The sequence below is a fragment of the Gallinula chloropus genome (genome assembly GCF_964237585.1).
Source record: "Gallinula chloropus genome assembly, chromosome: 4".
In the NCBI taxonomy this organism is placed as follows: domain Eukaryota; kingdom Metazoa; phylum Chordata; class Aves; order Gruiformes; family Rallidae; genus Gallinula; species Gallinula chloropus.
The window spans coordinates 53,207,555-53,220,929 of NC_140088.1; the positions used below are offsets into that span (position 1 = coordinate 53,207,555).

The 13,375-nt window shown below is 37.7% G+C and overlaps 1 protein-coding gene across 1 annotated transcript in view; it reads right to left on the reverse strand.

Moving 5' to 3' along the window:
• Positions 1–254: 254 nt before the first annotated feature.
• The window catches only part of SCLT1 (sodium channel and clathrin linker 1), a gene marked incomplete at its 5' end in the record, with an annotated part of 37,025 nt that continues 23,904 nt past the window's right edge, over positions 255–13,375 (reverse strand). Inside the window, 3 exons of the mRNA XM_084263246.1 lie at positions 255–430; positions 3,274–3,369; positions 4,432–4,510. Of these exons, the coding sequence (XP_084119372.1) occupies positions 368–430; positions 3,274–3,369; positions 4,432–4,510 (238 nt within the window). The 3' untranslated portion in view covers positions 255–367. The remainder of the gene's footprint in view (positions 431–3,273; positions 3,370–4,431; positions 4,511–13,375) is intronic.

The following is a 13,375-nucleotide window of genomic DNA, read 5'->3' on the forward strand; positions in this document are numbered from 1 at the left end:
GTATTGACTGTGAGTAAAGCTGTTCACGAATTTCACTACAATGTTACTGAGTCCCTGCACACAAATCTTGTCACGTTGGAGATGGTGGGTTTTAGACCAAAGAAGGCCAATACACCATGGCACTGTATCAGGCTGTTTCGTCTGTTCCACTGAATGACTTCAAGAACATCATCTTGCAGTCTTCTTCCAATCTTTACTATGCATACAGATGCAGTATCTTCATCCACTCCTCCTTACTCGAATAAATCAGAAAATGTTTATCTAAGTTGTACAAGCCTTGCTCTGCATTTGACTTGAACACTCCAATATGAAGTTTCTGCAGCAATCTTCTTAACTCCACCATGGTGTGAATGAACAAGAAATGTGTTCATATATATTCCAGACCTTTCAGGGAAGCAGCTTTATTCTTTTGCATAGTTATCAGGCTGAGCTGAAATTAAAACCAAGCAGATAGTTAATCTAAATTTTGTAAGATCCAAGTATCAGTAAAAGTTCAATATGGAAGGAGTCATAAAGGAGAGGGAACAAGCATAGGTAAGTGGGAACTTCGGGTAAACAGTAGACTTTACAATTCATTCAACAGATTACTGCTTTTGTTTCAGGTCCCAAAGCATTCAAGATGATAAAAGTTTAAGTAGCAGGAGTATACTTGAAAGACATCTACATAGAATACACATATTTTAAACCTGTGCAAAAGCATCCCTGAATTTTTGTTTCTTATTGAATTACTATTTAAAAATAAGTTTAAATTTATAATCTGTGAACTGTAATTTCTAGACTCCCTGATAGCCCAGCTCCAGCCTATATTTGATTTCCTTTTACAGTAAGCCAGATAATGTAACAAGAATGCACACTTGGGTCAGCAAGTAGCCTTCAACATTCAGCAGAATACGGAGAAGAGTTACCATTCTGAGTCTGAGGAAGCACACAGATGAACATTCAGTCTTCTGACAGTAAGAAGAGAAATAAACACTTGGATTCTTTGGATTCAGTGGACAGACATTCCTATAGCAGCACTCCTGGAGACCTCTTTTTGCCAGCCATTAGTGGGATGGCACTGCTATATCTACTTTGTGGAGAGGACAGGGCTTGGTACAGTTGTTCTGAAATCACTACAAAGAAGCCACACCAGCAGCAACCTCTGCCAAGTCTGAAGAGGGCAAGACAGTTCTGAAGACCAGCAATAAGAGCTGGACAGCAATTTAGCTGCTAAGGTTCTCAGCAAATATCTTTGTTACCTTTCAGGGGGAGACTGCTAAGAAACAATTAATTATTGATGTTTTCAGGAACAGCAAGACCTCTTTCTATATATGGGCACTAAGGCTAGAAATTTACTCGCTTGAAAGGTGACACAACCATGCACTGCAGAACTATTAGAGCTGAACAGATCCATGTAACAAAGAAGAGGTTAAAAAAACCAAGTCACTCTTTCAGAGCAGATCTTCACCAGCGGGGTAGATGTTGTCATAACAGAGAGCATTTACAGCCAGGAAACACAGCTTACGTTAGGGTAGCTTGGCAGCTATGCCCATATCTTCACTGCTGCTGAGAAGAAATGCCATTTGTCCCAATGGGATAATTTAGATCAACTAAACATTTCCTCTCTCTGTAACTCACGTGGGATCACCCACATTTAAAAAAGCAACAACTTGTAAATGTGTTTCCTGAATGACTGTAAAAATTAGGACATGCAAAGACCACCTTTACTTAAAAGGAAACCAGCCCGAGTCACAAGTTTGCTTGGTAAATAAGTGAACCCAGAGTGTGACACCCCCTCCTGCCATGGGATGTCTAGCTCAAACAGAATGATGGATGGAAAAAGCCCCACCTGCCAGCAGAGAAAATACCGAATTACAGGTACCACAGGGTTTAGATGATTAAAGGCCAAAGTTTCTCTCTCTGAAGAGAGGAAAGCCTTCCCTCCCCAAATCATTAATGTCTAGAAATATTGACCAGTACTGCTCAAAGCAGGAGCTGAGTTGTAAGGGAAATGGAAATACAAGGCAGCAACAATTCAGCTTATTAAGCGATCACAATGGTGCACAAGGAGGTCTTAGACACATAAATGGCTCTGACACACCTTGCCTGAAGTTTTCAGGATTACTGAAATGTTCACTACAGTGAGATACATGCACCATCCCTCCCTTCCCCTCTTCCCACGGCCTAGAAAAAAAGCCAAGTATTTCCTATTCTGTCTGTATAATTTTCAACCCGTTAGACCTAAGTGACAATAACTGCAGAGGGATGTACTTACAGAATCCCAGTCTGGTTTGGACTGAAAAGGACCTCATCGTCCATCTAGTCCCAACCCCCTGCCATGGGCAGGGACACCCTCTGCTAGCCCTGGCTGCCAAAAGCCCCATCCAACGTGGCCTTGAACACCGCCGGGGGGGCAGCCACAGCTTCTCTGGGCAGCCTGTGCCAGTGCCTCACCACCCTCACAGGAAAGAGTTTCTTCCCAACACTCAAAAACCTCTTGGGACACCATTACTGGAGGCCAATGCAAGTGGACAGACAAGAAGTTAACAGCTCTGGGAGTTCACATGACATGGCAGAAGCAACTCAAGAATGCAATTTGATGAACGCTACACAGGTCCACACTATCAACTCCATCCTGCACCCACCACACACCATTTCCCCGCACTCTTTGTGTGGCCACACAATTAATTAGATCAGGGAACTTCTTTGGCTGAAAGACACCAAAACCCCACAAACAAGCTATTCTGCCCAGCAATTTCTATAAACGCAGTTCTGTTACTATCAGCTGAATGAAGTCATGCATTGTTTTAAATCACAGTCCCCAGCAGACAGGTGTAGGAACACAACATTCGCTCTATCACATCCAGCCATAGGTTGGGACTGCTGAAGTGGGTTACACCAAGCTAAAACAGCCTGCTTTCTGTGAACAGGAGCTGCAGTTATTTAAAGAGGCTTTTTTTAAGTATCTATTAACTTGCTGCCATTTCTGAACATGGAATGATCATACACCTTCGTTCACGTATTTTGAACCACACAAGTTTAATTTGCATCAAATTTGTTTCCATAAACAAATCTATACTGTCATTTAAGCATCCTGTCAGAAGGTGGCATTTAATTGAATATGCATCAGTTTTGCGATGATGCATCCGAAATACAAACTCATTGTTACAATTATATTAGTAATATCACATGTAATGATCATCTCTGCATCAGGAATGATACAAGCTATGTTTGTAATATTCAATGGGATTTCTGACATGCACTTAGATAACATGGGTTTTGTTATTTTTGTACCTTTTGAGATGCTGTAGCTGCCCTCTGCTCAGCCTGGCTCAGTCGACTTTGAAGTTTATTGATGCATTCTTGATATTTCATAATTAATATTTTATCCTGTGTAAACAAAATATCTCATTACAAATGCAAAGTTGTTTTTACTGGATCCATACACACCGAAGTGAAAAAGCTTAAAACAAGCAGAACTGTTTACTGCTCACAAGACTGAAGATGTGCTGCTGATACATTACAGAGAATTCCAGCTCACGTGTGGTATCGTATGACTTTTCCAGTCATGAGTAATCTGCAGAGGAAGTTTTACTTGTTTCACCATCTTTAAGTAAGATGCATACAAGGTGGTATTTTAACCCAGGTAATTTAATTTACATAATCTTACAATGTAAATGTTTTAGTTGTACATAAAGGGAAAAATAATATGCTAGGTAAGATGATGAACTTGCTACAGATTTCTTCTCTTCATCAAATCGTACGCATAAAGTCTTTCTTAATGATGCTTTACTTAAAGAAATCTATTCTTGCATCAGCCCCATTTCATTCCCCTAAATACTACGCCATCATAGAAAAAAAACCACAGAAGGACTGATCCTGGAGACAACCGGATGTTATCTCAGATTTATGAGGCTGACAGGACAGCTGTTTTCTAAAGTGTCCATTAATTATTGAACAATGCACATTCCAAACCCACCTTGCCCTTAATCTTTAATGGATAATTATTTTATCTATATGCATATATGCACATACAGTGTAAATTCCATTATACCCAGAGTGTGCAGAGAATTTGGTATCTCTGTATATGCTACATTATCCATAAGACAATGCCTACTCCTCTGTAGAGGTATGCAGGCATACATAGGCGTAAGTGACTTTGGAAACATTTCCCAAATTATCTAACATTGCTACACTGGTAACCCTGAAAGATGGCCACTCCTCATGTTTTCTTGTAATTGGAGATTAAAGTTAGTTTGTCGTCTTGCCATTGGAACACATCAGTCAGCAGAAACAGCGGGGATTTTCCAGTTATGACTACAACTCTGAAAATTCCTTAGTTTTTCCTAAATCAGAAACATAGCTCACCTAAACAGGTTTCTGTTAATGTCCTAGTGTGTGTGCATATCAGGTTGTAGCTGAAAGTAGTTGTTATACCAGTCACTATCTTACCTCAGCTGCCTTTTCATTTGCCACTTCCAGCTGAGAAATGAGCTCCCGGCTATGAAGTTTGTGTTGCTTCAGCTCACTTCTGTAAATCAGAAGAAAAGATGCTGATTAACACACAGTAGTGCATCAGTTATTGGAATATAATTTCATAGGTACTTCATTGCCTTAGAGGGCCTTATTGTGTATTTTTAATTAAGCGTTGCTCTTAAACAATGATTTCAAAAGCCCTACACAGCTAGCACTTCTTGATGTGTACTCAAAACTACAATGGCAGAGGTATGAGATGTATTTGTTTGAAGCAGCAGGACTTTGTCAAGAGCACTTGACATTTTACTTTTTTTTCCTTTCTGCTTATTGGTATGGTATTTTGCATGCATGTTATCAACTATGCTATAAATATAAGCTGCATTTCACAGTATATTGATTTTTTAGATTAACACTCTAATCAATATCCCATAACCAGACTTCAATGGGGACATCTTTGAAGGGGCTTCGAAGAACCAAAACCCAACCCATTCTATATCTGAGACAGTTAACAATATAATGCTTCATGACGAATAGGAAAACGTCACCTTCTTCAGGCTGGTTTTTACTTTTATACTCAATGAATTTCAGTGATCCTGAATTTGATAGCACCAAAGACAAAAATATCTAGGTTACTGCAGACATCTTTGAGTTTGTGCTCAAAGGAAATAGTTCTTGCCTTCTGTCATCACAAGCCACTTGAAGAGGGATGAGCAAAGATGGAAAAATCTCTGAACTTCGTTAATTTTAACTGGAGAAAAATGCAGAACTAAATAGTCTGGTCTAGCCTTTGACCTGTCTCTACTCCACCAGGAACAGACATTAAAAAAAAGGAAAAAAAGAGGAAAAAAAGAGAAAAAAGAGGTGTGATCAAGATTCTTGACACTGTTTTCATCTTCTGTGTTGAGGCTCAAACGTATTTATGAAAAGAAATCTTCAAATCTATTCTCATTTTACCTTCCTTTCCCAAGTTGAAAATATGCTGAAATGCAATCACCTTCATGACAATGCTCAGAAAGCTGATACTTAACCTTCAGGTGCTCTGCCGATTATTGAAACTACGTGAACTATAAATGAAGTTAAAGCCTGAATTCTTTCTGGGGAAATGGAGGTGAGATAGGAGATATTTGGACCTCACATCTCTATCTTAAAAATCGCCTGATATTTAAATGATGGCATTTAGGTGTCAACAAATATTTCCTCTTAAAAAAAAAAAAAAAAACAACTTAGTATTTTATCTGAAAAATTGCTCTACGACACTTGAGATACCAGGTTGCAATCTTTCTGCTAATGTAAGGTTGCAGTACACCTGGCTGGTAGTTTCCACTCCCTTGTTGTCAACCAACCCCTTTAACTAATTCCAGGTAGGTATCATCAAAAGCTGTTGAACTGTGTTTACTTGCTGCTATAAAAATGACAGTACCTAAGCAGATATTTAAATGATGTTTAAACATTTAAAATTATTTCTCAATTATGCCTATGTTACCACATATGAACAGCTTTATATAAAATAAGAAGATGGATTAAAAGGATCAAGACAGTATGTTAATACCTAACACTGTTACTGCAGTTTGTCAATACCACGCCCCAAGATCAAGTATTTTCAATACAGGTGCCCTACTGAACAGCTGGGTTTTAAAAATTCAGCTTTTGTAATCGATCTTATTAACTAAGCAATTTTTATACAATCCCTGTCATATCTTTACATACATAACTTTTCAAAATAAACTCCTTCGTAAACTATTCAAACACTGCTCTCTACAATGTATAGAGTCCTTTTGCTCAGGTTTAACTACACTAGTAAAAAAAAGCTTTGAAAACAAGGAAATTCTTACATTCTGACACACCACCTTTATTATTACATCACCTCAGTAGACTATCCAAATAGATTAGTTTTCTAAATTAAAATTCTCAGTTAATGAAAACAATCTGTCTTCTCTACTCGGAATTAGCGTTCTTAGCAGCACAGGCCATAACCAGAGTTTACATGCTCATATGCAGCTGTGTATCAAGAAATTATTTTTATAATGAGATCACACTGCGCATGTATTAAAACCCCCACAGTTTAACCTCATAAGCACAGGGAAACGCGATGGCTATTGAGCTAGGCAGTGAATTCACTCTGATTGTTAACCCTCCCTCTCACACACATGATGAGATTTTAATATTAAAATTGAGCAGTAACACTTACGCTGAATAATCAAATGAGTCCCTACTCCATATTGTCTTTGTTAAGTGAGTAGGAAACAAAAGGTGAGCTTTTAGCATTTTGGCAGACAGGTGATAAATCTGCCAGCTGTAGCAAGTACACTCTGCAAAGCTCTCATATGACAAATACAGCATGTGCCAGCTGTTTTTTTGGTTGAATTATACTATAATATGCTTCAGTTACTCTTAGTAATTATGAATTTTGTATGCTGCCAGTACCTGCAGCTGTCTCTCATCCTTTTAATTTTTTTTCTTTAATGAACATCTTAAAATAAGCAGCTATGGCTGCCAAACATTATGGAAGTGCAGCCAAGAATAATGTTTTAGACATGGAGGAAAGTTCTTCATCTCAAGATGCTGTGCAATTCACTCAGTGTGCTGTACCGGATGTAGAGAGGAGGAGAAGGCAATCCTGGTCAACACCTCATATATATGGGCACCAAAAAAGGCAGATTCTTTTCAATTACAGAAAAGATAAAACTGAGAGTTCAGAAAAACACATGGCTACCGATGAGTCAGGGACTCTTAACTGTGCCACAGAAATGTTTCAGAAGCAGAAACTGGAACAAAGACACCCCAAATAGCTGCCATCAGATGACTTCAGCTAAGTAAAGTATTTAAATATAAAACCTGTATGTTCAAGGATTCCCTTTTTCTAAATACAGACAATTACAATTCAAATTAATATTTCCTTACATTTTTTCAAATATAACAGGTTTATGTTAGAACAAATGTTTTTGATTCCTCCCCCACTAAATGGCATACATTTCATGTTACTTACCAATTTGTTCACATACTGTGTATTAGTATTATTTTTTAATTATTATTAGAGAGTTAAGATTTGTAAAGATCCTTAAATCCACTGTTACCTGAAAGTAAATACTTCATCATTTAAGCCAAGGGTTATAAACTTTCTCATATACTGTTTGTTTTGTAGATTCAGTTTATACTTCTAAAAAGTGAACAGACTTGTGTTTACCTATTAGTACTCCTAACTCAGGCTAAACTATACCTTAACTGAACAATCATCCACATGCCTAACAGCTCAAAATAACAGAGGAAAGTTGAGAGAACTTTGTCAATTTCCTGTTGCTCAGGTTACAAGATCTACCTTTTTCTCATCTGCAGTTTTCAGGATCTACTCCACTGAAGGGCACTCTGTGGATAACTCAGGCTTTTGACTGAACATGACATACGCTTTTCAACGTGAATCTTGTTGTAATCCCTGGTCTGACCAGAATAATGTTCAACAAAAATGTGCTTTTGGCATTGGCTACTGGGGAGGAGCCTGGTACCACTGGTTATTTGCCAAACTTTTGCTCAGTTTACACAAATTCTCTTCTGCATTTTCAGGATTAGAACAACAACAACAACAACAATCTATGAAAAATACTGACATGCCAATTAGAAGGGATTAACTATCTGCTTGTACTACAAACTCTTTTTGTTTAACCTAGTTAAGTAAGACAGATCAAAGTGGATTTAGAGAATCAATACATAATGTACCCCCTTTTTTTAAACAGGGATACAGTCTTCCATTTTATTTTAGTAAATTCTGACAGATTCGATTACTCCATTTTCTGCTTAAATTCTGTTACCAGAACTTTCTCTCTCACCCCCTTCTCAAACTATCCTATATTCTGTTGTTACTAAAGCTTGTTTTCTTCCAATTTACAAGTTTCCTAAATATTCCTCTGGTATTACTGATTTCACTTTTTATCTCTGCTGTCACTTATTCTTCTCAACTTAAGCCTGAAGAACTACCTAGTTTTACATACTATGCTGTAAGGTAATAAGAACAGTCCTAGCCAGATTCTTCCCTTCAAATATTAGCACAGGACCTGTTTTTCTAGATTATAGCACTTCAGTGAAACCAGGGAATTTTAAGAGTATGTGTATATATTAATAATTTCTTTCAAAAGTAAATTGTTTTAAATGAAGACAAGAAAGTTAAAAGAAGCTGTAAACTCCCGATACTGGTTTTTTACCACAGCTGTCAAAGGCAGATCACCCAAGTACCTTGAGTTTTTGGGACATTCAATCTGACAGCAATCTTAGAGCTTGCAACTTCAGAACTGGAAGCTCTACACCCTGTAGATCAGCAACAGCAGGAACAACATGGCTTGCTTCTACTTATCGAACTCCACAGAAATTTGTGCAGAAGTATCACTGAATGTCAAAGTGACTTTAAAAATATTAAACCTAATTCTAATTTGGTTATTTAGATTACTTAAAATAGCGTGCCAGATACAGGGGGATAAAAAAAAATTAATCAAATAGACGCTCAAGTAAGTGTCACTAAACGAATGAACATATAATCATTAAATGATTCATCAAGACTTAAAAGCTCTGTGTTACAAAAAAAAACCCCAACAAACCCCTTAGAAATAAGTTTGCTATTTTAATAATATTTCTGTATTTCTCTTCTTACTGTTTCCCATCTAAACCACTGTAAGAACATGAAAAATGACGTTTTGCCAGAAGTTTACTTAATTCTACTGGTTATTCCTGGTCAGAACTGAATTGTTGGTTCAGTCTCAGAGCCTACCAGAGCTGCAACTGTCAAAATGCTGGCCTGTTGGAAGTAACCAAACCTATTTTGCTGAAATGACATGCTAATATGCATTTCCATCTCAAAAGCTGCATCCGTCCTTCAGTCTTGAGGTGGACTGATGCAGCTGGTAGGTAAGCCCCCACACAGTTACTCACTCAACCCCAGAGGAAAGAGGGAGCGAACTGGAAGGGTACAAGTATGAAAAAACCCTCATGGGTCAAGAGAAAGACAGATAGGTAAGTGAAAGAAAATTAAAAATTGCCAAAAGCGATTGCCAAAGCAGTCACTTCTCACTAGCGTAACAACCAAACCACAGCTACTTTGGAACACCATCCACCCAGCTGATAGGGTGAACACGATGCTGTATGGTATGGAATATTGCTTCGTTCAGTTGGGTTCAAGCTGTCCTGGCTGTGTGTTTCCTACCAGCTACCTGTGCACCCCCAGCATCCTAAGTGGGGCAGAAGCGTGAGAAACAGAGAAGACTGTGATACTGTAGTGGCCCTGTTTACCAACAGCTAAAAGACTTCTGTGTTATCAATAGCATTTTGGTCATAAATCTAAACACAGCACCACACAGGCTACTATAAAGACAATTAACTCCACACTACTCAAACCCAGTACAGTACATTCACCTTAGCTTGAAATACAAAATTCCCCAAAACATAATCTGAAGATGACAGTTTTGTATGCATCTGTAAACATATATAGATTAAAAACATGTTTTTATGTATACGTTCTTAGAGAAAGAGACAACCTAAATTCAATACAAGTACCTTGGGACAATTCATCTTTAAGCAAACATGAGTACCACACCACTTTTTTTACAAGCTTTACCAGCAGTCATTCATTTGCATAACTTTTATAATTGTAAATATTTGCTGTCTAAGTTCATTTCAGTAGCTGTCATTAGATTTCAAAGTACATCTAAAATGGAAGCAAAACTCAGAATAACTTCATTTCGTATTCTGCCAGACTAATGTTTGCAAGAATAAAGAGAATAAACACTAGTCATGAGTGGTTAGTCATGCTGCCAAGAGCGATGTTTTAATGTTCTTATTTGAAAACATGACTTATGTCACAAAGACCACTGACCTTAGTTACCTTCAAGATTGACTTTTGCCATAAGCAAAAGTGGTTCCTTACCCTTTTGCAAGGTGAAGGTGAGGTCTGTCACCAATAGATTCTTTCTCAATGTGTACAGCATCTTAAGATGCTTAAAGTGCAGAAAACTCTTCTCATAAATGGAGACTGTAATGTATTTTTACGAAGAAATTGGTAGAATTCAGTCTACAAATATTCAATGTATTGCCTACTGCTTCTACACCATGTTTTGCATTCCAACCTCAGTTTTATAGGTAACCATTACTTGTTTAACTTGAACTCAGACCCAAAAGAAAGCACAGAATAATTTATAGTGAATTTCAGAATAATTTTCAGTGAAGCCTGGAAGTATCAGTTTATCAACATCTTTATTTACAGGGTTTTTTTGCTGACCTATTATTTAAAAAAACAAACCAAAACACTCTGCTCTATTGTTACAGGTTGCAAAATTATTTTCCCCCCTCCTTTTTTTTAAATTAAAAAATCACCTAACCTTCACTGATGTTGCTTCATTTATCAGAAGTATTTATTTAATGCTTCCTTTATGCCTATGTATTGCATCTCACTAACAAAACACCAGAGACTTAGAAAATGAAAGATGAGCAGCACAAAATAGGGGAAAGTTATCAGCTGCTGCTGGGAAGGTAGTGAAGAAGCCAAAATGTTTCAGACACCTTCACATGGAAAATGAAGGTAATGAGGACAGAACTGAAACCCAGCAACACATCATGAATTTAAGGCAAAGGAATGGGAAACACCTACACTAACAAACAGGACACTGACTCAGTGCTTACGAGAGCTGCATTAACAGCAAATGTCTGGTGAAATGCAATATAAAATGCCTTTATGTAAGCTACCTCCCTGGTATACATGTGTATGACTTTGTTAGGAAGTTTGTAACTTCCTGAAAAACATTCACTTACAAAGCACTCCAGTATGTTGTAAGATTAGTAATTCTTATTAAAAATTGAAATTCTGCTACACGTCACCAACACAATCTCTGTATTTGCTCACATGTTTACAAGAATCCAATACATCAAACAGTACAGGATGTGCCAAGGCATGTCTCAGACTCTCCTCAGAACACACCAAATAACTCTTAAGATGCTGCTAAACCTGGAGAGATCTTTTTAAACCAAAAAAGGGTATACTGAGATCTTCATCTAATACCCTAGCCTTGCTGCTCAGTCATGACAAGATGAAGTTATTAAGGAAAGTACTAAGTTTTCTTTACAAAGTCACAGCTTAATTCTCTCAGAACCACAGAAACTTAAAGATGTATTTATGTAAGAAAGTGGGGTGAACATCAGCCTCTCGCTTAGACCCTGCTACAATGCTTGGTGATACCATTTCCTGCATTAGACTCAAGAGGCCTTTCAAACAGAGCCTTTCATTCAACAGGTACTGCTTACCCAGTAGTATCAGTCTGTTCATAGAATGTCATGGGTTGGAAGGGACCCCAAGGATCATAGAGTTCCAACCCCCCTGCCTCACGCAGGGCCAACAACCTCCAGGCCTGGATCTACACAAGGTTGCCCAGGGCCCCATCCAACCTGGCCTTGAACACTTGCAGGGACGTAGGCAATATTTCCAGAAAGTTACTTTCCTTGCTCAGATTTAGAAACTTGGGTTCTAATTCCACTCACACCGTTGGCATTCTGACAACTAGAAATATCAAGCTATGCTTAAAAAACAGTGACTCCAAAAAGTGCATAGGATGCTGGAAACATTATGGTTTGCGGTGAGAATATGTAAATCATTAGAATAAAAAAAACCCACACAACCCCCCCAACTATTACTCCAAAGGAAATAAAAGCTAGACTTTACAGGTTTTCAATTTTACTTGGGAAAGTAGTTTGCTTCCTTGTTTAATGTGATAGCTTTTTTTTTTAAAAAAAAAAAAATAAATCAATCTGAGCAAAGAACTATACAGGAATGTACCCTGCTCTTTAAAGTGAAAGGGTCGTTTCAAATTTCACAAATTAACAAAGCTACATACTCTGATTTTTTCTTCTAAACCCCACTGAACACACTTCCTAAAATATGAGGAGATCTATAATGTTACATTCTTCCCTAACAAATTTAATTTTGAAGTAATTAGAATTATGGAATCAGCCATCCTAGTTTAGAAGTTACTGTGTACCTGTCTGTCAGTTTCCTCCCATCTTCAACCAATTTTGAAGAGGAAGAGATCTTGAGGACATAAACTTCTGGGAAGCTCCATAAAAATATCAGGCTAAATTCATCTCTAATTAATAGTCTACTTGATTTAAGAGAGTTTCTTGAGCTTAGAAATCAGCTAAAGTACAAGGTAAATACATATCTTGGCCCCTGATGACAGCAAGCTTGTTTAAAACTTGGCCTCCTACAAGCACCAGCAAGCTGGCTAACCAGAGTGAGTGTGTCAGGTCGCAACTAGGCACAGTTTGCCTGTTACCTGCCAGTTAAACACAACACGTCAGGAACCTGAGATGGAAGAAACACCAGAAAATCCCCTGCACAAATCACTCACTTGCACTTTAACACTGCACAATGTGTCACACGCTGAAAAGGAATGTAAACGTAAATGCCTTATCTGCTTATTTTATAAACTGATCCATGTAGGTTCTTAATATTTTAATATCCATGTAGAAACTATTGATAGTGGTATGTATTTTAAACAAAAGTAAGTCTGTAGATTTTATTTCAGACATAACTTACAAATGGCTAACTTTTCACTGGAATACTTCCTTCTCTACTCACTCATTTCCAGTAACATCACTGTCTTCTCTAAACCAGCTGATGTCTGTGTATTGGCTCACAGGCACCACAGGTACTTAAATTCCCCAACATCTAGGAAAAGTATGTAATCTATGTCTATTTTGTGTGATGCCCCTGTTACTATGTCCTTTCAAAATATTTTTATACTCTGTGCTGGGAATTAAAGTATCAACTAGTTATCTGGCAACCTCTATGAATTAAGAGAAGAGTAAAGTTTATATTATATTTGCACTTAGGGCAATCACACAACCCATTTGGATCCTCATTTATGGCAACAGCTGCTCAAAAGAGAACATT